Source organism: Toxorhynchites rutilus, chromosome 2 (assembly GCF_029784135.1).
Source record: "Toxorhynchites rutilus septentrionalis strain SRP chromosome 2, ASM2978413v1, whole genome shotgun sequence".
Taxonomy (NCBI): Eukaryota; Metazoa; Arthropoda; class Insecta; order Diptera; family Culicidae; genus Toxorhynchites; species Toxorhynchites rutilus.
The window spans coordinates 70,835,334-70,860,704 of record NC_073745.1 but is presented as its reverse complement, the minus strand read 5'-3'; the positions used below and the strand labels follow the sequence as shown (position 1 = coordinate 70,860,704).

Sequence of the window (25,371 nt, the reverse complement as noted above, 5' to 3'; positions counted from 1 at the left end):
TTATTCACTAAAAACAATGGTCATACATATACACACTTGTGAAAGAAATGCACTTGTGGAAGAGTTGTAAGCTGTAAACTATAAACTAATCGGTGGCCTATAGTTATTTTTAACAGTTACAGTTGCGGGGATATTTTTTTTATAATATATGGGCTGAACAATATCGACAAGAAAACAAGTCGCAGGAAATTCCTACACTGGAGGAAAACATTAGTAAATGCAGCTACCAAATCTTTAGTAGTTTAAACATTGGTAAAATGTACGCATTTTTTGTACATATTACCAAAACTTTGTAAAACGGATGTCTTATGCAATATACATCCCTACTAAAGATTCGTACATTTTACTTCATAGCATGTGTAACCTTGATTGTTTTCATTTCTAGGAACTGTAATGTGCGTACTTCGCAGTCGTCATTCTTCTTGAGGAAACAAAGCCATTCGGAGGTAAGGTTTTTTGGTTTTTATTAGATTAAAATATATGTAGCTTTTGTTTCTCTTCGTCGAAAACAAATTCTCGACCACAAAGATATCGAGAACTTGTTTTCGCTGCGGGAAAACAAAAGTTCAATTCGTTGTATTGAAATCTTAATAGACCGAATCTTATAAAAATAAACTTCAACACAATCCTTTCCCTTTTAATTTTCAGTTTCTAACCTTGGATTAAAATTGCACAGTTTACTGGTGGAATATTCAATGTATACTAGACTAAGCATTTGCAACACAAATAAATGTCAGGTAATCACATATATTTCATCACAAACCCATATTTATAACTAACCATAATCATACATCAGGAAACGGGAGAGCAAATAATGCGGATGAAATGTACTGCGATCTGGTCCCATCAACTGCCAACTAACCAGTTGTTCCCGTCCTAAAGGATGAAAATGTGCAACAGGAAAAGGAGCAAAACCTTGATGAGCGAGGATTTAAAAAAAAACATATGAGACTGATTCGGTCGAGGCTGCGATTAAATCTGTCTATTTGCACGAGCAATGTTTAGATATAGAATGTAGGATGTAGGAAATTACTGTGTAAAAGATAATGTATGATTGAAGACAGCTTATAAATAAGAATTAATTATCAACAACATAATGTCATTATCCCTTATCATTATCTATTACAAATGAAAAACAACGTTTTCACTGATGTTGCTCCAATGGTGGGCCAACATGGCCACCATCCTACAAAAATAATGCCTACCAATTTTCTTTTGTAAGATGTACCAATGATTAGTAGGGTAGAAAATGACTAGCGAATTGGTAACATTTACGAAAAAATTCGTCATATATATTAAATTTTCCTCTCAGTGTAGAAATTTATATCATCTTTTTGTGCCCCATTAAAAAAACAGGCATTAATTCTTAGTTTACAAAGAAAACAGAGACAAAGAATATTGGGAATATGAAAACTTGAAATTCCAATGAAACCACAATCGATTCATACGTTATTTTCTAGCTCTTTATATTTTCATTAATTCAGTTGCTTACTTTTAATTATTAACAGGAAAAAAGTTGTTCATTCAATTATACCCCTTTCTTCAAATAAATGCCAATAAAGCCTGAAAAATACACAATAGCAACATTACAAAGAAGTTCAGCTTTCGGTCTGTGACACCGTGCGCGAATATACGAGTTATGATTTGGCACGCGAGTACAGGCTGGTTAAAACGCAAAACAGATCATATTGGATAAAGTTCACAAATTACAATAATTTACATTTAATGCGACATTTAGCTAATTGGACAGATCTGTAATGCGACACGTTTAATTGGACATTTTACCTCTAATTGGATATTTTTGTAAACATCGAGTTCGGGGCTCAAATTATGGCCCCACATTGTCGCCACCAGACGTCGACACTGTATCACTGTCATCGCGAATGTCCAATTACACTGGAGAGAAAGTTTAGTAAACGCAACTACAAAATCTTTAGTAATCAAAACTTTGGTAAAATATACACATTTTTAGTACATATTACCAAAACTTTGTAAAAATGATGTCAAATGCAATGTTCTTCCCTACCAACGATTCGTACATTTTACTTCATAGTTTAAGTAACCTTGTTTACATATCTGGTAAATTTGCAGTGCGTACTTCGCGATCGCTTTGAAACGTTTGTTGAAGCGGAGCGATTCGGAGGTAAATAATAAAAAATATTCTGTTTTGTTTGGATATTGTGATATATTACTTGACCCTGAACCGTAATATGAATATGGGGCTTACATACCGCGGTTTCTATACATCCCGTGGATTCGTATGGCAAGAGGAGGATGAAAAACAGTCGATGGAAGCCAGGGCAAGTAGTGAGACACAAGGTTAAGTTTATAATAAAGATTTTTTTTCAGGTTCTAACGTTGGAAAATAGTGGGCAACTTTATTAAAAAAGCAATTTGTAACTCGGAGGTAAGCATTTAATTTTTATGTCACATTTAAATATACGTCTATCTAACATATAATATATTTGTTTCATAAATACATATTCATCGACTATCATTGATATCTTTGTATTTCTTCATCAGGATATGCGAGACCAATACTTACGAAAGATGTATACTGCATCCTGATGGCATCGATCGCCTGCTAATGAGCTGTCCCTGTCCCTAAATGGCGAAAAGCATTGCGGTGCAGTAGGAAAAGGAACATAATTATGACCAAGCCCACAACCCATTAGAAGTTGTAGAATTATTACCATGAAAATTAATGTTATTAGTATATAGTTATTATTGTAGAGTTATTGCAATTATAAATAGAATAAGTTATTAGTAATGTATTCTAGATATATAGAATAAATGAAAATATGAATTAATTATTCAGAAGAATATCGTTACTATCACTGATTGATATTTATCATCAATATTGAACCAATGATGCGAACCATTATTGAACCAACACTGGACCAACTAATCGTAGTTTTGTTGGACATCTACACTTACCAATTTTTTTTCGTAAGATGTACCAATAATTAGTATGGTAGAAAATGACTAGTGAATTGGTAATATGTACCAAAGAATTCGTCATATTTACTAAATATTTCTCTCAGTGTACAGGTCCGAATCGTCTCTAATGCGACACTGAGTGGTGCCTCGGCATGTCGCATTAAATGTAAATAACTGTACTTTCAAAAGGGCCGCAAAACGAAAAGTTGATCTACCTGTATTCTATTCACCATGGTTCCGAGCAAACATTAAGTGACAAACGTCAACGTCGTACACGTAGAAACGCCCACGAATACAAAAATCATACACAAACAGGTGACGTTTGCTCTGGGTAGCAATGTTTACAAATCAGCTGACCGGTTTATTTGTTTATTTGCCCCATAAACTGTCCCATCTGTACTCACACAAAAGATTAGCTGGCGAGGAGTGGTGTAAGCAGATGTAGTTTGTGATATCACTAACAGCGATAGTTCAACTCGTAGCCCCGAAGGATATTCTAGTCCAGAATGACTCTCCAGCGAGAAGAAATTTTGATTCTATTTGATGTGGATGGAACACTAACAAAACCACGAGGAGTGATCGATTGCGAATTCAAAGATTTTCTATATCAGCAAGTTCAACCAAAGGCAACAATAGGACTCGTAGGGGGATCTGATATGGAGAAAATCTATGAGCAACTGAATGGACGTGAGATTCTCGAGTATTTCGACTACGTGTTCCCAGAAAATGGACTAGTCCAATACGAGAAAGGAAAGGAAGTGGGAAAAGTTTCCATTTCACAGTACCTTGGGGAAGAGGTGCTTCAAAGGTTCATCAATTTTGTACTAAAATACCTGTCTGAGCTCGAACTTCCAATCAAGAGGGGGACATTTATTGAATTCAGAAATGGAATGATCAACGTTAGTCCCATTGGAAGAAATTGCTCGCAAAAAGAAAGAATCGAATTCTTCGAATACGATAAAAAAAATCACATAAGGCAGCAGATGATTGATGTGCTGAGAAAAGAATTCAGCCAAGTTGATTTAACATATAGCATAGGCGGACAAATAAGCTTCGATGTCTTCCCCAACGGATGGGACAAGACTTACTGTCTGAGACATGCCACCAAAGCAAATAGGTGAGATTTAATATATATTCAAAACGGTAAAAACCTCACTGTGTTTTTCAGCTTCAAGGAAATACATTTCTTCGGTGACAAAACTGAGCCCGGTGGTAACGATTATGAAATATTCAACGATTCTAGGACAATTGGACATAAAGTAAACTCGCCAGAAGACACTAAGCGTCAACTGATAGAACTTCTCAACCTTCAATGAAGCAATTACTTAAGGAAATATAGCTTTTCAAGCCTTTATTTAAAAAAACTGTAACCATAGTACTAATCAATAAATTCTCTTGAAATGAGCTTTGAGCTAGATTATCGTTCAACACGTAAATGCACTTTATATCACTGCTTGTATCGATCTAGTTCTAGAATCCCTACTCGCCAATAAATTTTGGCTTACGTTTTTCGGCAAAAGCTTTCAAACCTTCCATACGATCTCTCGTAGGAATAACTTGAGCATAACAGGCTTCTTCAATGGCACATCCAGTTGCTAAATCTACCTGTAAACCTCTATCAATCGCTTTCTTAGCCATTCGAACACCCACTGGGCCATTTGGCACAATTTCCCCCGCTAGTTCTAAGGCTTTTTGGAAAGCGGCATCTCCGAGTTTATTCTGCTGCACGGCATAATTTGCTATCCCCAGGGACTTAGCTTCCTCTCCAGTTATCTGTCGAGCTGTGAAAATCAATTCCTTAGCCACGGCCGGGTTCAGAATTCTTGGCAATCGCTGAGTTCCTCCTGCTCCTGGTATGATTCCAAGCTTAGTTTCAACCAGCCCCAATTTGATACTGCTCGCAACAATTCTCATATCGCAAGCGAGTGCCATTTCCAACCCTCCCCCTAGAGCTGGCCCATCAATTGCGGCAATCACAGGGGCCGGGATCTGTTCGATATTGCTCATCATCTGCCGCAACTTTGCCACAAACCGGCCCACGTCTTGGGGCGTCATTGTGGCACGTTCCTTCAAATCAGCCCCAGCACAGAAGATATCCGGCACCAAGCTGCGCAAAATCACTACGCGTACATTCTTATCGTGGGTCAACACATCGATCGCATCTAGCAGTTCGCGAACCAGGGATTTGCTGAAAGAATTTCGGGCCTTTGGCCGATTGAGGCCCACAATGGCAATACCTTGCTTGTCATCATCGGTGAGGTAAGATAGCTGTGGAAAAATACGCGAGAATTTATTTACAGTATTTTGATGATTTTATCCAAGTTATGCCTGCAGTTCACGTCCCCTGATTGGATCCTGTGCAGAGTACTGCCGATGCGTAGCAGTGAAACTTTGGGTGAAACTTTTATTAATACTGAGAAGTCTGATAACAGAGTTTGTATTCCTCGCCAAATTGAACAACATTTTGTAAAGCTATGATGACTTCCTCTAACGATATTGTCACTCAGTTAAGGCTGATTCAAGGCGCATAGAAGTATATCCTAAGGTGAGGCCGTTTCGTCACTAAATTGGTTAGGGGAGCGGTATATGAAAACAGTACGGAAGAAAACAGAAGGGAAATTATTTGCTGTAGTGTGAAAGAGACAGACTGATCACGAGTGAGCTTCGGCACTAGCGTATTGTGTTTTGTTTACTAACAAAACACAGTAGACTTCCAAGATGGCTGAAGAGTGGTTTTAGCCAAGACGGGTCTATGGTACTAGGTGAGGCCGTTTCGTCACTAAGTGGGTTAGGGGAGCGGTATATGAAAACAGTACGGAAGAAAGCGGAAGGGGAATTATTTTCTTGAAGCGTGAAAGAGACAGACTGATCACGAGCGAGCTCCGGCACAAGCGTATTGTGTTTTGTTTACAAACAAAACACAGTAGACTTCCAAGATGGCTGAAGAGTGGTTTTAGCAAGTTGGCCCACCTTAGGATATACTTCTACGAGTCTTGGCTCGAAGTACATAGAATAGAAGGTAAGGGATATTTCCTATGTATACACACGGAGAGCGCATGTGCTACACACACAACGAAGTAAGTAATAAAAAATCCTCAATTTGTTCGAAGTTCTGAAGTTTTTTCAATATTTCTCGATTTTAAAAGTCCTAAACATCATGAAAAGTGGCAAAATCGCCGGTCGAGTCGACGGTAAACACGATAGTGTAATTGTTTTTCACTGCAAGTAACGTTTTATGTGAATTTCTATCGATTTCATACTGTATAGTTTTTGTTTACTTCAGCAAAATGTTGAAATACCACGTCCCGCGATGCCGGAACAGAATAATTTCGAATGAGATAAACTAATCGGAGATGTTTTCAGTTATCCCATGCATTCGTTCCTTGGATCGGGAACGAGAACGACACTGCTTCGATATAACCTTTCCACACATTTGTTTATCGGGTTTGCATTATTTTTATAGTACAGGTGCGATAATTTTACTGTTTTCAATTTTAAAATGATTAAGTAGACTACTATTTCATTATTTCGAAACATATTTCGAGACAGTTCTTGTGTTACAATTTAAAAAATTAAAAAATGTTTGAATTTATATGGATTCGATCTATGGTTAATAACTATTTTTTGCTTTTTTTCTTTGCCTACCACTACTTGAACAAAGCAGGGAGTAGACTACCTTCTTATTCTACGTACTTTGATATAAATCGACCATTGATTGAATATTGTTTACGAACGGGTTCATAGAAACATAAAAAAATGTAAACAACGCAGTAATTCTTCTTCTATGAATCCTGTTAATAATATTAAAAGTGATGAACACAGTAAAGATATGTAATTTCTGTTTCCGAGAGGACCCGCCGGATATCAGATCGGTGGACAGTTATTCGAAGGAGTTCGATGCGCATCGAATCCAAGATATTGTAACCAAACATTTATGGTTTACGGTAGTTTTAACGATTATCGAATTATACGTACCATAGAAACACGATTTTTTTTTGTTTGCAGCCAGAACAGCTCGTAGGCTTTGAAATTTGTAGTGTTTGTTGGAATAAGCTGTCTGAATTCCACTTATTCTACTGCCAAGTTGAACAGCTGTGCAAACAGGAAAGCTCAACATATAAACTGTTTCTTGTAGAGAAACTTGAAACGAGTGCAGAGATTCCTGACGATGATAATGAGTTTAAGAATGCGATTATTAAAACGGAAGTAGTTAACAATGAAATGGGGAATGAACACGTTGGTGACATCGAACTAGAAGAAAAACTAAACCTTCCATCTGGCTTGGAGAAAGAACAATCTGAGGAACCAAAAACCGGAAACCAAAACGTGGGGCACAATGTTATGGTGAATGATCAAGATATTCTGCTATTTTGTCAACTGGATTGTAAGTATTGTTCGGAAAGTTTCGTAACATTCAAACAGCTTAAGAAACACTACAGCTCTGTTCATAATCAACGGGGCTTTGTGATGTGTTGTGATCTACGATTTGACGACCCAACTCGGCTACGAGAACACATACGTGTTCATATGAACCCATCTACGTTTCATTGTTCAGAGTGTAAAAGAAACTTTTGCTCTAAACGCAGTTTACTCAACCATCGTTTGTTGTTACATCTGCCAAACGAACAGAGGAGTTTCTCATGTAATCTGTGCTCAAAAAGGTTTGCCAAACAGTATCAGCTCAATACACACATGTTAGGACATAAGAATCAAAAGGATTTTCCATGTCAGAATTGTGACAAGCAATTCTCTACCCGGGGAGCATTGGCAAACCACTTTAAAAACATCCACGAACGGGCGAATGAAGTCATGTGTGAAATCTGTTCGAAGGTATTGAAGACTAGAGGTGCCTTCCAGATACATAGGGCGGAGCATTTCAACACAAAGCGAATCCAATGCTCCACCTGTGGTAAATGGCTGAAGAATGAGCATTCGATGAGAAAGCATATGATCCGGCACCAGGAAGAAACTCGTGTTTTCGTGTGCGATATGTGTGGCAAGCGATCCCCGAATTCGCATGCACTGAAGAAGCACATTCAGGATCAACATACAATGGAGCGAATTCACCGGTGTACCCTGTGTGAAAAGTCATTCAAACGAGCGTTAGCTCTGAAGGTAGTGGAAAATCGTCTGAATGCGTGTATGTTATTACACTCTTCACTCTTCTTCCGCAGGAACACATGGCCACACATACCGGTCAACAGCTTTACTCATGTGCCCATTGTGCAAAGGAGTTCAAATCATCGGCCAATTTGTATTCCCATCGAAAAAAGGCACACCCAGTCGAGTGGCAGGAATATCAGAAGACGAAAAAAGTATTCATGAGTGACGGCTAATTCATTATTGTTATATAGATAAGCAACGTAGATAAAATCAGGTAAACGTAAACGTCCAACGGTATACTTTAATTTTTTTTACTAGCTGACCCGGCAAACTTCGTCCCGCCCAAAATTTTATTTTACGTTATCACATCCACGTTTTCTTACTAAGCGCACCTTCATGGGTCCAATCGCAGAACAGTTCATTGATTGATCTTCTAATCTACTCTTTAAAATTATTTTTACTATAGAATTTAAGTACTTCTACCAAAACTTGACTTTATAATATCAGATTATTTTCAGACACAATTCTCGTGCAAGATTTTTCATCCACTTGCAAATAACATGTTTTTCTGTTACATGGAATAAATATTTGATACAGAAAATATGATAGAATGAAGACAGCCCTGAATCTGACAATTCCTTGCTAGAATTTTGCTTTTATCAACACATTCGGTAATCCATTTTTATTTATATAGATAGAAGACGATATAGGAGTGTGTTTTATCACATTAAAATCCATTTCCACTTTCGAACGAAGATCAGTTTCGTTACTGCAAACATCAAATGGACTAACAACGCTCGTCAATATGTAATTGTAGAACACATGCGAATTGAATTTTTTAAATTTTCCCATAGAGTTTTTTGAATATTTTCAATTGTCATGCTACGTTGGAATATGTGTATTATTTGGAACCAGCTTTCCATTCCAGAGAGGAAGGGCTGGTTTAACTGGTCTGCTTTTGACGTAGGACTACGTCTTTCATTTCTATACCGGGGTGTAAAATCAAAGTTTCGAAAACGAAAGCGTTACGCCTGAGACCGAGATTTTGAGCGTTAATAGCTCCTAAACAACCGAACGAAATGGTATGATAAGCACTTCATTCGAAAAGCAAAATGTTTACGCGTTATATACTTGTTACTTTTTCATCCAAAAACTTGTTTCAATAGCCTTCAAAATGCTTTCAAAACAGGCTATTGAAATCACCAATCGATATATGAGCGAGCGCCGCTCGGAAATCCACTTAGTTATAATTGAACAGCGATTGGAACATGTTGTCGCTGTTGTGGTGAAACTAACTTCGTTTATCATGAAAGCGCTGATGGACGGTGTCACCAAGAGTCTGTTTGTGCACATTAGGCCAGAAGGAACCCCATAAGGAGGAGAGTGATGCCACAAACGGTTCCGCTTGAGACATCGAAGCAGCCACCACACACACATACACGCGCGGAACTATTTTTGTTTGGTTGCCATCCAGCATAGGAAAGATTTCGGAAAGATGTCATTGTTGGAGATAGCCCAACAAGAAGAAAATGAGTATGCTGGTTTCCGAGTTTTAAAATGTATTGATACGAGTATTGAAATCTTCCTAGAAAGGCATACAATCATGGTAAGTAATGAATACATACATTGACATAACCGTGAACTTACGTTTAGTACTCTTACTCTATTTCTTCTTTAATATCCGCCTGTTGCTAAACTTCTGTTAAATTATTTCTCCTGTAAATATTGAATTTTTTATACTAATTTTATATCTTTTCTCGTTTCAGGTTTCTACTTTCTCTTTTAGGTTCTGTTGGTGACGCGACGGTAACATATGGACTCAATCCGCGATAGTTCTCAAATGTGCAATTCGTGTTTTAGGTTATCCTGGGAAAATCTGAGTTTTAGCTATATGACTTGCAATTTTTTATATCGAATGTTACCTCAATCTGTCAAATGTTGGGATAGGGGAAAACAAACTTGGAATTCGAAAATAAGCGCTAACTCACTTGACTAAATAATGAACTTGTAGTTTCCCACTTCACGTGCTCGCGTTGTAAGAACAATTCTTTTCTGCTATCGCAAATTACCCAGGGGTATGACTAAAACGTCAAATCCCTCATATTGACAGTGTACCCAATATTGCTGCGGTTCACTGACATTTTGGTTTTGTCAATTACGAATCGAATAGTGGCTAACTTTAAACTGCATGTTAAATGTGAACACCTCCGTGAGAAACCGAAATTTTTACTATCTCCGTGATTTCAACGATTTCAATCCTCGCAAATGATATGTTGGTAAACAAATGACGCCATATTGGTTTTGATTTTGGGTAGCCTATATTCAATTGATGTCTAAAGCGGACCTTACACGGTCAAATTTATTGACAATATGATGACATTTGAGAGCATAATGACAGCTGAACATGGCCGACAACGCAGAAATCCGGATTTTCTGATTTTCGGGCATCAATATCGTGACATTTCGTATGGATGCATGATGTTGACGTTTTACCTCACGGACTTCCAGATTGAGTTGCCAGATTTGCAAGCGGACATTTAATGTTTGTTAGTCTTTTTTGCGATTGCAATTAAAATTTATAAACTTCTGAAATTGTAGGAATCATGAATGAAAGCTTTTGGTTTGGAAAACTGATATAGTAATTTACATTTAATGCGACATGTCGGAGAACCACTCAGTGTCGCATTGGAGGCGATTTAACCTGTAATTGGACATTGAAGATGAGAGTGGTACAGCGTCGACGTCTGGCGGCGAATGTCAATGTGGGGCCATAATTTGGGCCCGAACTCGATGTTTACAAAAATGTCTAACTAAACGTGTCGCATACAGGTCTGTCCAATTAGAAAAATGTCGCATTAAATGTAAATTACTGTACCTAAAATAGCAAAATACAGTACTTTTCGCGTAACTGACAATGTGATGGTGAGAGAGTGAATGAAAATTAACAACGTCTTAGGAATGTTTTTAACATTGAACTCGGTCATTCTTTGCGCTAGCGAGCGGGGCAGCCACTTTAGTCTAAGTTGTGTGTTTCTTCACACTCCGCTATAAAATTTGGAGAATGAGAAGATCTGGGAAAATCACAGGTGGTAATTCAAGTTACAGTAGAATCCCGATTATCCGTGAATAGTTGGGATGGTTTTTAAACATAGAAACTATTTTTTATCAATACAAAAATAGATACAGATACAGATAATCGGGGTACAGATACAGATACAGATAATCGGGGTTTTACTGTCATAGTCTTATTTATCGAATAAAAACATTTGCTTGCAGATAATATAATTTGCATATATTTTCACAATCTAAAATAATCTGGCATCCCTGAAACTGAAAGGATCAGTCTGTATTTGTGAAGCGAGTATTATGATGTGTTTTTGAGAAGGAAAAACGAGTTTTAAAGTGTAAATTATGAATGAAAATTAACTTTTCCAAATCAAATTAGTATTCTATGTGAATGCAAATCACTTTTTTTCTGCAAGTGGTGAGAAAATCCCATACAAAAATTGTATCTGAAACTGACGCTATATAATAATAATAAATTTAAGTAGGAATATCAGAAAATTCATAGAAAATAGGTTAAGTTAGAGTTAGGACTACGCGCTTCAACTAATTAAATAATACCAAGTAGATATTTTCATTCAAATTTTACCAATTGAAAATTGCAATTTAGCCTTTTAATCTGATGGAGAATAGTTTGGATCCCAAACTCGAATGTCACCACTAGCCATCGCGGATATTTTCGTTGTCTCGGGTTGAGGGCGATATTGACCGTGTAAGGTGGCAAAATATTGATTGAGGTTAGATCGGATGTCGAAAGCCTAGCTGTCACGATATTGAAGACACTTATTGTCAATCAGTTTGATCGTGTAAGGTGCCCATAACCCCTGAAATTACCACGTAGCTGTTCAAAATGACGTTTAACCTACCAAGAGCCCGTTGCGTCACGGTGACGTTTCTTTCGTGTTGTCTGCAAGGCTACCTCAAATTGTGAGGTGAGTTGCGCCGACCGAGGGGTCGTAACAGTCATCGTTGCTGAAAAATAATCTACCAGTTCCCCTTGGAATTGAAAAATACATTTATGCGAAAGAGTTTATTTTAATGTTTTCTATCCATATAACACTGCAACCAAATACATTTGGTTTTGTGATTTTTCAATCAAGTGCAATGAACAGGTGGTTATCGTGTTAGCATTAACCACTGGTGGGCTTGGAGTACCGAGGAGAATCTGGAAAGATGTTATCGTTGCTGAAAAATAATCTGCCAGTTCCCTTGGAATTGAAAATTACATTCAAGCGAAAGAGTTTATTATGTTTTCTATCCATATAATACTGCAACCAAATACATTTGATTTTGTGATTTTTCAATCAAGTGCGATCAACGTAAGACCACGTCTTTCGGCAATTTATTAGAGGTGCAATGAATCTTAAGAAAGCATTCCCGCTCTACGCGCACTGGCAAACGATGTTTACTCAACAATTTCTCAAACGCGAAATGGGTGTTGTGAGAAAAAGGATGAGCGAACGCAAACATTATGTAGACTGATTTGATGCAACAGATATTTTGTCTATTGGAAATGGAATACAAATCATATCACAACACAAGCAATGTATTATGTATTATACAACTTTTGTGTGATTGCTTCATTTGCTGAATATTGTGTCTTCAACGTACCCAGGTAACCACTAAGCACTAAGAAATGATCTTAAATCAGCACTGTATCCACATATAGAATACTGAATAAATGCTTATTACGCACTATAAACCAACATAGGGTGGATATAATGCTAAAAAGGCGAAATATAGGGCTCTTTAAAAGCTTCAGTTACAGCTTTAAATAAGCATTACTAATGCTTACTAAGGGCTCATTGAAAACGTCACTTGTGATGCCAGCCTGTCATAAGCATCCTTAATGCTTATACAAGATGTGTGGAATAAAGGTGTGACCGAGTCGTCAATAAGTGCGCGAGGGGAAACGGTATAAATATACAGAGGAATGTGGAAAGGGATTTGACTGCAAATAGAGATGTCTAAATTTTGCGTTTATTGACAATTGACGATTAATTGTGGGGTCATTTTTAAATATTTGATTCATTCGAATAATTATTTTTCAGTATTTGATTGACCGAGCGAATATTTATTTCTTGTAATCAAAAAGAACAGACATATTTATAATAAAAAAGTATGATGTCATAATTTTAAAAGTTGCATTAAATATAATTTTGAAATAAACATGGTGCAGAATAATTGTTTTTGAATGAAGTGGTATTTTAGTATATTGATAAATTTACTATTTCATATGAGGACGATTGAAAAAAAAGCACACCATGAGAATGATGCACAACATTATTATTGTACCAACATAAAAAATTTTCTGTTTAAAATTACCTGTTCTTTGAATGTTGAATGAAAAAGCTGATTTGTTTGAATATTTCTGTTTGGTCATTATAGCTACTAGTACAAAAGAGGTACATTTATAGAATCATTGACCACTAGTATGGTATATTTTCCTCGGCACTCTGAATTTGAATACTACTATTTTAGAACGGGAGCTGAGACCACCTTCTTTAAGTCCGCATTTTACTCCTGCAGAGCCTGAATTCTTCCCAGTCTCCTCTACCACCAGGGAATAATTTTTATGGTTCAAACGTACATGATTTAGCATATCCGATGAATTTCGACGAAACACCATGACGGTTAACACTCCTATACTCGCGCATAGGTCTGAGAGACCAAGAAATCAATAATTCGTTCATTTCTCAGAAAACATCAACAATACGACATTGCGATTCTCTCTAGCTTCGTCATTCGTTGTTCGTTATCGTTTAGCGTATCGTATAAGTTGGTACAAAGGGGACGTATATCACGTTTTCATCACCTTCGGTCTGAGACACCGACGCGCGTACAGAAGTAACTTTTTTGGACAAGTGACTTTTTTTTCCTATTTTAAAATATTGTTCAATGAAATGTATAAATTAATGTCAGTGGCGTGGAATATTTATTAAATGCTTAATATCATTTTCGGACTATTCTTATTTGATTTTAGTCCTTTTGTCACCGGATTGAACGGATTCATATATTATTCGTGGATATATTCGTCGTTAGATTCATACGTGCAAAAGTAAAGTACAAATGTTTGACATTCGTATAGTTGTTCACTAAATATAATGGTCACGCATATACACACTTCGTGAAATGTTTATTATATATTTATATATTATATATTTATTATTGAGTATTTATGTTTGTAGAAATAATAATTGTTTGGTTGACTTGTGTTGGGAGTGGAATTTTATGTTTAAAATGGCACAGATTGATGTTTGGTGAAAACTGCTCCGTTATGGGTTCGACCTCCGGTCGTCTGGATTATCATCCACCAGCTATCTCGCACGGCTATCTGCAATTTAATTCAATAGCGGTTAAAACTTTCGAGTGCATCAGCATTTCATTGACATTTTAATATGATGTAATATGTCCTTTATTAGGATCTAATATGATTTACTGTTTCATGATTTTCTTCAGCATGCAACACGATTTACTCCAGTACTGAACCGATTTAAATTATACGCTTATACGAACACACAAACTGCATCAGCGTAATATACGCATATGATGCGGATTAAATATATTTTACTACAATGTACATCATAAAATTGATGTTTATTATACCGATATGCGACTTATTTTGATAATGGTATATAAAATCGAGTTTTTACATTTTATGCGATTTCAAATATACACGATACATACTTTGATTGATATTATATGCGATTATGATTTATTCGGATTTCTTGTAAGACTTGGCACGTGCAAAATTATACGATTTAATGTTTGCTGGGTCGTCCTCGCGCACACACACTCTCGTGAGCGACTTTCCTCCACATCTGCCCATTCTTGGAAATCTGCTAGAGTCGTTTCAAAAAGACACCATTTTTTGAAATGTTGAGAAACTTGGTTCAAACGTTTCGAAATGACGCCATTGCAAAAATGCGAATCTGTTTCAATCGTTTAAAAAAAAACGAATTATATAGTTGAATTGCGCGAAGCAGTAAATGCTCACAGTATAACACAGCGTCCTCCCGAGGAAATTATGATGAAACGGAAAATTGGACGAGGATTGCCTCTACTTAACCGCACAGAAACACTCATAGACGAGGCATTGCTTGACGATAGAGATCGGAAAGCAGAACTTGAAGCTAAACGAAGAGAAGATGCTCGTCGTGGCGCACGTGAATGCCGTGTGAAACCCGGAGACACTGTAATCGTACAGCGCCAACTTCGCAGTAAAGGACAGTCACGATTTTCTCCCACAAGGCACACGGTAGCGGATGAGAAAAACGGGAACTTGGTCCTACATAGCGAAGCTGGCCAAACCATTAAACGGCACGTAACACACACGAAGAAAGTGTTTCACTGGCAGAAACACCAGCATACCGGTGAGGAGAGCAGAGTAGCAAAACCTGATTGGCGATCTAACGCAAAACGTAAACGATCGGTGAGACATCTGGATTTTGTTTTTGAACTAAGAAAATGATGCTAATGTAACCTAAAACTCAGAAAACAAATCACGTATATTTTACTTCCGGGCTTTCCAAGGTAGTTCTCACATGCAGGAATCGTGCATTTTTCTACTTGTGTTAGATTGTGCTCTCGAATTTCCTTCTTTAATTCAACCATTGTCAACATTTTTATAGTTTTCACTACTGAAAGAGGTAAATAAATAACATGTTATATATAAAATTGCGCAGAATTAAATTTCTTACAAACTCATCGCAATCAAATATTCTTTTATGATTATAACATTGTAATTTGTGGAAAGAACCACAAACCTTCCATAAGAATTACAACCAGATGGCGCAGCGAGTAAAATGAGGATGTTTTGTTTTTTTGGTATTAAATTCGTTCAAATTTTCTAGAAAAATCAGAATTTATCTTCAAATTTCCCGGTTTCATGTAATCTTCCTACGCTGAAAAGGTTAGAAAATCATAATTTTACAATGTGCTATGTATATTACGAGAAATGGCTTGTTATAAGTATTGTAACTTTAATTTTTTTCAACTAAGTAAACGATGAATAGGGTGTTTTACTAAAATACTGCAAATTCTTCTCGTATCGGCCCCTACATAATCAATGATATCAGCCAATTTGATGTGATATCGATTTCATCGCAGTTATCCATAGTATCAATAACCGGTATGCATCATCAAACATAAAATTTTCGAAGATTATCTATGACTTTGGTCAAATCGTGTGTTGAAACCATCGTAAATATACAAAACTCCAACATTCTTACCATATACTGACGACATTCAATGGCTGAAATGAATCTAAATTGAAATAAAATGAATAATCACCACCGAATCTTGCTTTTCAGTGCGTAAAATAAACATACACCCTCACTTTTGTGGTTCTGAGCTCTGATGTAGATGTCGCATGAGCTGATTCAGCTTTGCGTAAATTCGTCAATTGGCGATCTAACGCAAAACGTAAACGATCGGTGAGACATCTGGATTTTGTTTTTGAACTAAGAAAATGATGCTAATGTAACCTAAAACTCAAAAAACAAATCACGTATATTGACGAATTTACGCAAAAACAAAACATCCTCATTTTACTCGCTGCGCCATCTGGTTGTAAATCCAACGTAAATTCGTCAATTTTACTTCCGGGCTTTCCAAGGTAGTTCTCACATGCAGGAATCGTGCATTTTTCTACTTGTGTTTGATTGTTCTCTCGAATTTCCTTCTTTCAACATTGTCAACATTTTTATAGTTTTCACTACTGAAAGAGGTAAATAAATAACATGTTATATATAAAATAGCGCAGAATTAAATTTCTTATAAACTCATCGCAATCAAATATTCTTTTATGACATTTTATGACATTTTATAACATTGTAATTTATGGAAAGAACTACAAACCTTCCATAAGCGCACATGGCAAAATTTAAAACCATCATCACTTTCACCGCAGCGCCGCCTAGGTGTAGATTTGTACGTTAGATCGCCAATCAGATTAGAATGCACGAATCCCGTTTTCAAATGTTAAAATTTGAATGAAAATTTTTACATCATGTTATTTAATTACTTGAAACACGCATTTCCGATTTTTCTTTAACTATTTGTCTCTACATTTCCTACATTGCTACTGAATCTTTTCATTGTAATATAAAGTTGTCTTCAAAAACAATTTTCGCATTAGATTGTTTCACCACCTGCAAGACAAGTGATTTTTTTTCGCCTTTTTCGCCTGAAAATCAATTATTTTTTGACGCCCCCCTAAACATGTCAACGAAGCTCAATACCGTCAACGCGGATTGGCTAGATCCGTTGAGAATAGTATGTTAAATACCGCTTGTCTCATAAGCGGCCCTTACACGATCAGTAGCATTGTCACTATCAGTAATGACAAAACTAGCAAGAATCACTCCATTCCGCATCATAATTTTTCTTCAACCCTACACGATCATTTTTATTGCTTATAGAAATGCAGCAACTCTTATCTCCATAGCCGTAAGATAAAGAAACACATTTTTGAAATGAAAATTAATTGTATTGTATGAAATAAACACCTCCGTCAATAATTTGAAAGGTTTTTTTTGCAAAAAATGAAAAAAATCTTGAACGAAACTTGTTTCTAATAATGGTTTCTAATTATAATTTCTACAATTTGATCTGCTCTTATAATGTACCTCATTGTCTCTGATGAAGAAGGTTCAGAACAATATGTTATGAGCATTCAAAAAACATTTTAAAATTCTTTTAATTGGTCTATTAACAATTTGAAACTGTATTTGTTCATAGTAACCTTAATAGCTTATGCTTGATTCATTACCATGTAATACCTTCGTAGATATCGACACCGTATCTTACCCGTGTACTTCACCCACGTATTTGGGCAATAGACGTCGACAATGTTCCGCCGCCATCGCGAATTAACATTTTAAGCCTCGTACTCCATCATTGTGAAGCGAAAATAATATCGGAATTTCGAATGACCAAACTTTTAAAATCAAAGAATGTAAATGAAAATCAGTTTCTTCGCATCAAATATGTTGCTCTATGTAATAGAATGACAGGGTTTTCCACAAGGGGGGAAATATCTCGAACTAAAATTATATCTGGTTATAATTTTATTTTACAAAAATAAGTTTAAAGTTGGGATTTCTGAAAAATTATAGGAAATTTACTAAGTGAAATTTAATGCATCCAAGAAACAGCAAGTAATAACTTTCATTCAAATTTTAAGAATTTAAAATTTCCTTTGGGCACTAACCTGATAGAGAGTAAACTGCTTCACAAACATAAATTTTAACACAAGGTGTCGCACATATCCTGGACACCTCGAATGATAGTGTCTCTGCCCTATTATAGTAATGATGTAGCGAGATAAGAAAAACCGGAAATCATTATTGCCCGTCATTTCAATTTTGTCAACCTTACACGATCATTGTTATTGTCATTCTGATGATGTCAGTATTATTTATCGTGTAAGGGACCCTATAAAGTGCGATTTACGTCACGTTACGAAAAATTATTCTCCCATGCAATTCTTAGGGAACATTCACATACACCAGCAATGGCAAGTCGAAGTTGCCGTTCCATTAGAATTGCTTGGGAGAATAATTGAAATAACGTGAAGTGACGTGACGTGAACGTGACGTGGATGTTGTATGTGAATCACACTTAACACTCTCTAGCACAGCTAAACCAAACATGCAACCCGCGGGCCGCATTTGACCTGGCGGGCTCTCTTGTATGAATATCAATAACTAATTTTGTATGAATATCAATAACTAAAATCTTAGAAAACTTTACCTAATTTTTTCACGTAGAGCTACGGCTTTCAGAAATGGTACTAAATCAGGAAACAGGGAACGTTTTTTATAAAAGAGAAATAGCAAACGCAGCGTTCGTTCTACGGGCAATATTGCAATTTAAGTTTCGCCCGTTTTCAATTTATTAGGCATGAACAAGCTGTTCGTGATTTCACAGCGTTCACGATTCATCAGCTGTTTTCAGAAGGCAACACGGTGCTGATGTGCAACAAGTTTTTTGCACAATACTGAACCCTCACTACTTGCATACACATGCGCTCTGGCGAATGAACACGCACCGAAACATAGATAAAATGTTTTGTTGTCAACACCGTTCGCTTTATGTATACCACACATACAACGTCCCGTCACCATTCCGTCAATTATTCTCTTGGACTTATTTTGCCGACTACGAGCTTGCCGTTACTGGTGTATGTGAATATTTCCATAAGAATTACATGGGGGAATAATTAACGAAACGTGACGTGACGTGAACGTGACGTGAATGTTGTATGTGATTGGCACTGTAAGAGTGCATCGTGCTCATACATCATGTTTATACCAGCCTGAGGGCATCCGTATACTAGCACATAGGATTTGACAGCGTCAAACATGTCCGGGTCGCAAATGCAATTTGCGACCACTGTCACTCGCGAGAACTGCCAAACTCTCAAGCTGGTGTAAAACAAGGCACTTAACATACTACCAGGTGGGTCAAAACGTGAAGTGGTTTTCTGCAGCCATTTAAAAAATACACAAAAGTAAATTAAGACGATTGAGCACAATTTGTGGAATATACTGATACTTTATGAAATACTCATTGCTATATTCATTATATTCATTACGTTTTACGCTGCAAGCGTTTCATTTATTGTCTTATTTCACTTAAATTCTTTCAATTTCTTAAGTTGGCTTACATTATAATATAATACTACATTTCAAGTGATCAACCTAGGGTTCTACGTTTTATATTATCATTCAGACCCTTGTGATCATCATGATCATTACATTTCACATAAATTTTTTTTTCAAAAAACAATTCTTTTTTTAGTTAGCGAATGGGCGCACCTTGTTCCATAGATTTGCCTTGAGTTCGCCGAGTAATTTGATAGGTTTGGCAATGACAGCTAAATTTGTAGCACATCTTGACTCGCGGATCATATCCCCTTGCCCGGGGCTTGGTTTATACACATTGTTTCTTAACCGCGCTCGAATTTGATTATCTCCTTTGATTCCTCTGTTGATTTATTTGTCTTCGCCCAAGCGCATACGCATACACGCCTCTCACTCAGTGAAAACATTTATCCGTCGGTCTTTGGCAGTGCTACCAAATGTTTGTGCTAGAGAGTTTCATATTTGAATTTCTGTAATGTCTACTCTACGCAATGTTTAAAAGCAGGCAAGAGAGACCATCACCTTGCAAATCATCCGATATTTGCACACAACACCGTATTATATCCATTGTAGTTTAAGTGGTCTGTACAGATTTATGAGCAATTAGAAGCTCTCATTTCAACGCTATTCTTAACAAACCAACTATTGAAAAATTTATGATTTTCTATATTTCAATGTATTGTTTGGAAATGTTCAAATCGATTGGAACAAGAATATCATAAATTCATCAAGAAGAAAATTGCTGAACAATATACATTCAAAATTGAATGTTTTTTTATTGATTTTTAATTTTTTTTTTCTATGACGTAACGCAAGCGATATTTAAATTTTCTTTTCGACGCTTTTGTTACGTATTAACGTCACCAGAATGCAATTTTTATATTAATTTTTCTTTCGTTATAAAATTTAGCCAGGTCTGTCTAATTAGCTAACTGACGCATCAAATGTAACTTAGTGTACCACGGTGTACAATGAATCACTATGGAATCATGTCGGGAGGGTTAAATAAAAGCTGTTTTGAGGTTTTTTAATATGATATTCATATTTAATGAAATTTTTCATCTTTTAACCCTCCTGTACTCGCGTGCAAAATCTTAACACATATGGTCGGTGTTAAGTCAGACCGGACCATGTGGCATTTTTCTGATTTTGAGAAAAACGAGCTTGAAGTTTGGTGCTATAAGGGGCTTTCTTTGAGCGTTCAAAACAATTACAATACGTTATTCCTGCTGTACGCGTGATTTTCCAAATCTGATAAGTGTGGTACGTAATACTTAGTTAAATACAATCAATAACTCGAAATTTTTAATTTTGCTACTTGGTCCACTCTGACATAACACCGACCATATACTAGCGCACGATGTCACAGACCGAAAGTTGAACTTCTCTGTAATATTGCTATTGTATATTTTTTTTAGCTTTATTGGTATTCATTTGAAGAAGGGGGTATAATTGAATGAAAAATGTCCAGAAAATATGTTTTCATCATCTTCATTCAGTTTTAATAGTCATCTAATTAAGCTCTTCAGAACATAGTAGTTTTTGATACTTCAACACAAATAACGAAAAACGAATTTTTTTCATGTTATTAATTGAAAGTAAGCAACTGAATACAATTCATGAAAGTATGAAAGCTATGAAATAACATAAAAACGTATTTATCGATTCAGATTTCATTAGTAAAATAATCAGACCATAACTGCATGCTCGAAACAAACGTATTTTTTACTTTTCATACAGTTGTAGCGTGTTTTTTGTGTCTTTTTTGAAGAGAATAATGTATAACGATCTTTTAGATAGTTACCAAATGATAAAGGTTCTGGAATTTCAAGTTTTCCTATATCTAATATTTTTTGTTTCTGTGTTCTTGGTTAACAAAAACTTAAAGCCTGTTTTTTGATAGGGCATAAAAAATAGATGGGTTATATAGGGTTATATCTATGATATAACCGCAAGGTTGACGTGGGACTACCTTATCTTAATGATCATTTGTTTGTATTGATTAAATAAAATATTTTCCGAATTCAATTGAATTCAATATATTTGCGTTGTGAGCAAAAAGTTTGAACAAATGCCATGTCTGTAGTGTTTGCAAGATTTACCAGGTACCTAAGTTTAGAAGACCGTGTTAGGGAAACGCACTCTAGTCAACACGAAGGCAAGCGAGTACAAATGTACTCGCAGTTTGCATGTATTTGCAATGCCGATTTTCCCAGACACCTTGGTTTAGATGTCTTTATAAGTAAACAGATTTCAGTCGGAACAAAAATACTCCCGATCTGCATGAATTTGCTATCCCAATTTCCCTAGACACTTTGGTTCTGAAGCCTGTGTTGAGGAAACATATTTTGGTCGGAACAAAAATGCCCCCGACATGCATGAATTGGCAATGCCAACTTCCCCACGCTCCTTGAATTTGAATTCTGTGTTAGGGAAACACATTTCGAAGAGAACAGAAGTTCCCCAACTTTCATGTATTTGAAATTCCGATTTCCCCAAGGCTGCTCGGTTTTGAAGTCTATGTTGAGGAAACCGTAAAGCGGGCCAATCAAAACGAGGCAGTTAGGGCGTTTAGATAACGCTTAACACTTCACAGTTATTCAATTATTTATCTAATGAAAAATAACATTTTATTAATTGCGATAGATGCGTAGAAATATTCTCTATCAATTGATGCAAACATCTTTCCGATCCAGTAGAAAATGTTCGAGTTTTAAGCATTCGAAATCTTGCATTTTTTCCGGCATGTTCAGTGTTATGTTTTCATTTTACCCCCCATATATTCCGGTTAGACGTAGTCCCACGTCAAAAGATGATATAAAAAAAATTCTATGAACTTCTTGCGACTTGTTTTATCGTTGATATTGTTCAGTTTATAGAAAAAAACCCGAAGCTGTAACTGTAAAATAACCATAAGTCATTAATTAATTTGTAGTTTACAGTTTACAATTCTTCCGCAAGTGCAATTTTTTCACAAGTGTGTATATACGTGTGTGTATATATTATGTGTACGAATATAATGATGTTTTCTGAAGAAATGAACGAATTTTTGATTTCTCGGTCTCTCAGACCTATGCGCGAGTATAGGAGTGTTAACAAAATAACCAATACTTCGCGTACTGTCTCACCCAGGTGTACCGTCTTGATACAAACCAACGCATTATGCAGATTCCAGCTTCTTGATATAAACAAACAGCACTCATTACGTTTAAAAAATTTTTAGCAAATTGGTTCCATTGATGAAATAAACGAAAAGATCCCTGATTCGTAATGCAATAATAACTTCAACTCTATCATATATATATAAATATATAATCCAATTGCAGGTTTGTCGCGTGGTGGTCTATTTGATTACGTTATTTGCAGACATCGACAACACTTTCTTGATCTTCCTCGATTACATTAGCATAAAAATAATGATTTGTTCTAAGATATGTAATTTCTGTTTCCAAGAGAACCTGCCTAATATCGTGTCTATTGACAGTCAAGCCACAGAGTGCAATGCACATCAAATCCAGGATGTAGTGACCAAGCATTTCTGGTTTACCGTAATTCTTGAATTGTCATCAATATAATGCTTCAGGAACATGATTTTTTTTATTTTTAGGAAGAAGAGCTGGCAGGCCTTACCATCTGTACTATTTGTTGGAGCAAGATGTCAGAATTTCACACGTTTTATTGTCAAGTTGAACAGCTATGGAAGCAAGAAAGGTCAGAACATATGCCGTTTACTGAAGAGAAACTTATTCCTGAATCTAGTCGAGGCGAAGGATATGAATCGAGAAATGCGATTATCAAAACGGAGTTAGTTGACAATGAAAAAGCAGAGCAAATCGTGTGTGAAGTCGGACAGGAAGAAATATCAAACATTATCCCAGATCCTAAGGAAGAAGAACAGCCCGAAGTGACAGAAAATCAGTATCAACAAGTGAAGCAACCATCTGAAGAACTAGAAAAACAATCGGAACACAATGTCGAGGTGACAAATCAGGATATTCTGCAGTTTTGTCAAATGGACTGTAAGGACTGCTCGGAATGTTTCGTGAGTTTCAAACAACTCAAACAACACCACAACGCAGTCCATAATCAACCGGGATATGTGATGTGTTGCAATTTTCGGTTTGAAGGACAAAGCCTCCTACGAGAACACATACGCGTGCACATGAATCCCGCAACTTTTCATTGTTCGGAGTGTAATAGAAATTTTAATTCCAGGAGAAGTTTGCTCAAACATCAGTTGTCACATGTACCAGACGAACAAAAAACTTTCGCATGTAATATGTGCCCAAAAAAGTTTTCCCAAAGGTATAAGCTCAACTCACATATGTTGGGACATAAAGATGAAAAGGATTTTCCTTGTCAGAATTGCGACAAGCGATTTTCTACCAGAGGTGCACTAGCAAGCCACTATAAAAATATCCACGAACGTGCAAATGAAGTCATGTGTGAAGTCTGTTCGAAGGTATTGAAAACGAGGAGTGCTTTTTTGATACATAAGGCAGTACATATTAATGCAGAGCGGATCCAGTGTTCGACCTGTGGCAAATGGTTGAAGAACGAGCACTCGATGAAGAAGCACATGATACGGCACCAGGAAGAAACTAGAGATCATGTGTGTGATACGTGTGGGAAACGTTCTCCAAATTCACACGCATTAAGGAAACATATCCAGGATCAACATACGATTGGACGAATACATCAGTGTTCACTGTGTGAAAAGTCATTCAAACGAGCGTTGGCTTTGAAGGTAGTTTGAAAATCGATTGAAACGGGGGCTGTTTTCATGCTTTGTACTCTGCATTCCCAGGAACATATGGCCACACATACCGGTCAACAGCTGTATTCATGCCCTCACTGTGGAAAGGAGTTCAAGTCATCTGCTAATTTGTATTCGCATCGAAAAAAGGAACATCCACTAGAATGGCAGGAATATCAGAGGACGAAGGCTTCTTCTTTGATTGGTTAATGCGTATCTCACCAAGGCAGTGGATTGTAGTAGAACCACAATAGGAGGCTGTTGGCACTTTGGTGCTGTTTCGTGGCATTGCTATGGGTGGGATTTAATAATAATGATTTTTTTCAACAATGTTCAGCTTGCTGCATAATTTCAAAAATCCAACGTTTTGAAATAAAACCCCCGATTACCCGCGAGCGGTTCCTTTTGTTTTGGTCGTGACTTTCACATTATGTGACCATTGCACAATGGTCCAGGAGATGCATTTAAGTGGAATTAGCATTTATTCTCTAGATAAAAACTGTCTTAGACAAAATTATTACTCATGATAGAACGCTCGCTTTTATGTTGTCAAAAATAGGGTGACAAAAATTTTCGATGATAGTTCCACAATATTGTAGCTCCAATTATTTGAGACATCTTAGTAGAAAAAAGTTTTTCTCTATCTCTTGAAATAACCGATATAGTGCTTTTTTTCTATGTTAGGGTTACCATGAAAAAAACTGTTTCTTTGCTCTAACTTTTATGTTTCAAATTTTACATGCAAACTGTCCTGGAAAAATTTTTGGAGCTTACTAATACAAACATATTTCGGTTCAGAACATGTCAATATCTCAACTTTACTCAATGTTATTGATATTTCTTTCCAAAAAACATGCTCTT

General features: G+C 36.4%; 4 protein-coding genes and 1 long non-coding RNA gene across 8 annotated transcripts; 4 read left to right on the top strand and 1 right to left on the bottom strand.

Annotated features, from left to right (window-relative positions):
• Positions 1 to 202: 202 nt before the first annotated feature.
• LOC129764819 (uncharacterized) lies at positions 203 to 930 on the top strand. Of its 2 annotated transcripts, XR_008741249.1 has the most exons (4): positions 203 to 259; positions 386 to 446; positions 649 to 737; positions 797 to 930. It is a non-coding gene; the product is annotated as an uncharacterized LOC129764819 (long non-coding RNA). The 2 variants fall into 2 exon arrangements; XR_008741248.1 differs by lacking the exon at positions 203 to 259 and having other exon boundaries at positions 317 to 446.
• A 2,381-nt stretch (positions 931 to 3,311) lies between these two features.
• On the top strand, positions 3,312 to 4,358 carry LOC129765748 (phosphomannomutase). Its single transcript, XM_055766170.1, has 2 exons — positions 3,312 to 4,057; positions 4,109 to 4,358. The coding sequence occupies exons 1-2, from the start codon at positions 3,447 to 3,449 to the stop codon at positions 4,254 to 4,256; spliced, it is 759 nt and encodes a 252-aa protein (XP_055622145.1). The 5' UTR covers positions 3,312 to 3,446; the 3' UTR covers positions 4,257 to 4,358.
• Positions 4,266 to 5,628, bottom strand: LOC129765746 (methylglutaconyl-CoA hydratase, mitochondrial). The gene is made up of 2 exons (XM_055766169.1): positions 5,269 to 5,628; positions 4,266 to 5,208 (listed from the first exon to the last, which is right to left on the bottom strand). The coding sequence occupies exons 1-2, from the start codon at positions 5,401 to 5,403 to the stop codon at positions 4,420 to 4,422; spliced, it is 924 nt and encodes a 307-aa protein (XP_055622144.1). The 5' UTR covers positions 5,404 to 5,628; the 3' UTR covers positions 4,266 to 4,419.
• Positions 5,629 to 6,057: 429 nt separating this feature from the next.
• LOC129765745 (transcription factor grauzone-like) lies at positions 6,058 to 19,630 on the top strand. Of its 3 annotated transcripts, none has more exons than XM_055766168.1 (6): positions 6,058 to 6,165; positions 6,224 to 6,408; positions 6,605 to 6,884; positions 6,946 to 8,055; positions 8,115 to 8,317; positions 9,810 to 19,630. In XM_055766168.1, exons 3-5 carry the CDS (start codon positions 6,753 to 6,755, stop codon positions 8,274 to 8,276), a joined length of 1,404 nt encoding a protein of 467 aa, XP_055622143.1. In that variant the 5' UTR covers positions 6,058 to 6,165; positions 6,224 to 6,408; positions 6,605 to 6,752; the 3' UTR covers positions 8,277 to 8,317; positions 9,810 to 19,630. The 3 variants fall into 3 exon arrangements, with proteins under 3 accessions (XP_055622143.1, XP_055622142.1, XP_055622141.1); XM_055766167.1 differs by having other exon boundaries at positions 9,233 to 19,630; XM_055766166.1 differs by having other exon boundaries at positions 8,115 to 19,630.
• Positions 19,631 to 22,917: 3,287 nt separating this feature from the next.
• LOC129765743 (transcription factor grauzone-like) lies at positions 22,918 to 25,042 on the top strand. The gene is made up of 4 exons (XM_055766165.1): positions 22,918 to 23,021; positions 23,081 to 23,302; positions 23,362 to 24,501; positions 24,562 to 25,042. Exons 2-4 carry the CDS (start codon positions 23,171 to 23,173, stop codon positions 24,718 to 24,720), a joined length of 1,431 nt encoding a protein of 476 aa, XP_055622140.1. The 5' UTR covers positions 22,918 to 23,021; positions 23,081 to 23,170; the 3' UTR covers positions 24,721 to 25,042.
• The last annotated feature ends 329 nt before the right edge of the window (positions 25,043 to 25,371 follow it).

What these genes read in the sequence shown, in the direction of transcription:
- LOC129765748 (XM_055766170.1), top strand. Translation starts at nt 3,447, where the DNA reads ATGACTCTCCAGCGAGAAGAAATTTTGATTCTATTTGATGTGGATGGA. An exon ending in CATGCCACCAAAGCAAATAG is followed by an intron (nt 4,058 to 4,108) that starts GTGAGATTTAAT and finishes TGTGTTTTTCAG; the next exon opens with CTTCAAGGAAATACATTTCT.
- LOC129765746 (XM_055766169.1), bottom strand. Translation starts at nt 5,403, where the DNA reads ATGTTGTTCAATTTGGCGAGGAATACAAACTCTGTTATCAGACTTCTC. An exon ending in TCAGGGGACGTGAACTGCAG is followed by an intron (nt 5,209 to 5,268) that starts GCATAACTTGGA and finishes ATTTTTCCACAG; the next exon opens with CTATCTTACCTCACCGATGA.
- LOC129765745 (XM_055766168.1), top strand. Translation starts at nt 6,753, where the DNA reads ATGAACACAGTAAAGATATGTAATTTCTGTTTCCGAGAGGACCCGCCG. An exon ending in CCAAACATTTATGGTTTACG is followed by an intron (nt 6,885 to 6,945) that starts GTAGTTTTAACG and finishes TTTTGTTTGCAG; the next exon opens with CCAGAACAGCTCGTAGGCTT. An exon ending in AACGAGCGTTAGCTCTGAAG is followed by an intron (nt 8,056 to 8,114) that starts GTAGTGGAAAAT and finishes CTTCTTCCGCAG; the next exon opens with GAACACATGGCCACACATAC.
- LOC129765743 (XM_055766165.1), top strand. Translation starts at nt 23,171, where the DNA reads ATGATTTGTTCTAAGATATGTAATTTCTGTTTCCAAGAGAACCTGCCT. An exon ending in CCAAGCATTTCTGGTTTACC is followed by an intron (nt 23,303 to 23,361) that starts GTAATTCTTGAA and finishes TTTTATTTTTAG; the next exon opens with GAAGAAGAGCTGGCAGGCCT. An exon ending in AACGAGCGTTGGCTTTGAAG is followed by an intron (nt 24,502 to 24,561) that starts GTAGTTTGAAAA and finishes CTGCATTCCCAG; the next exon opens with GAACATATGGCCACACATAC.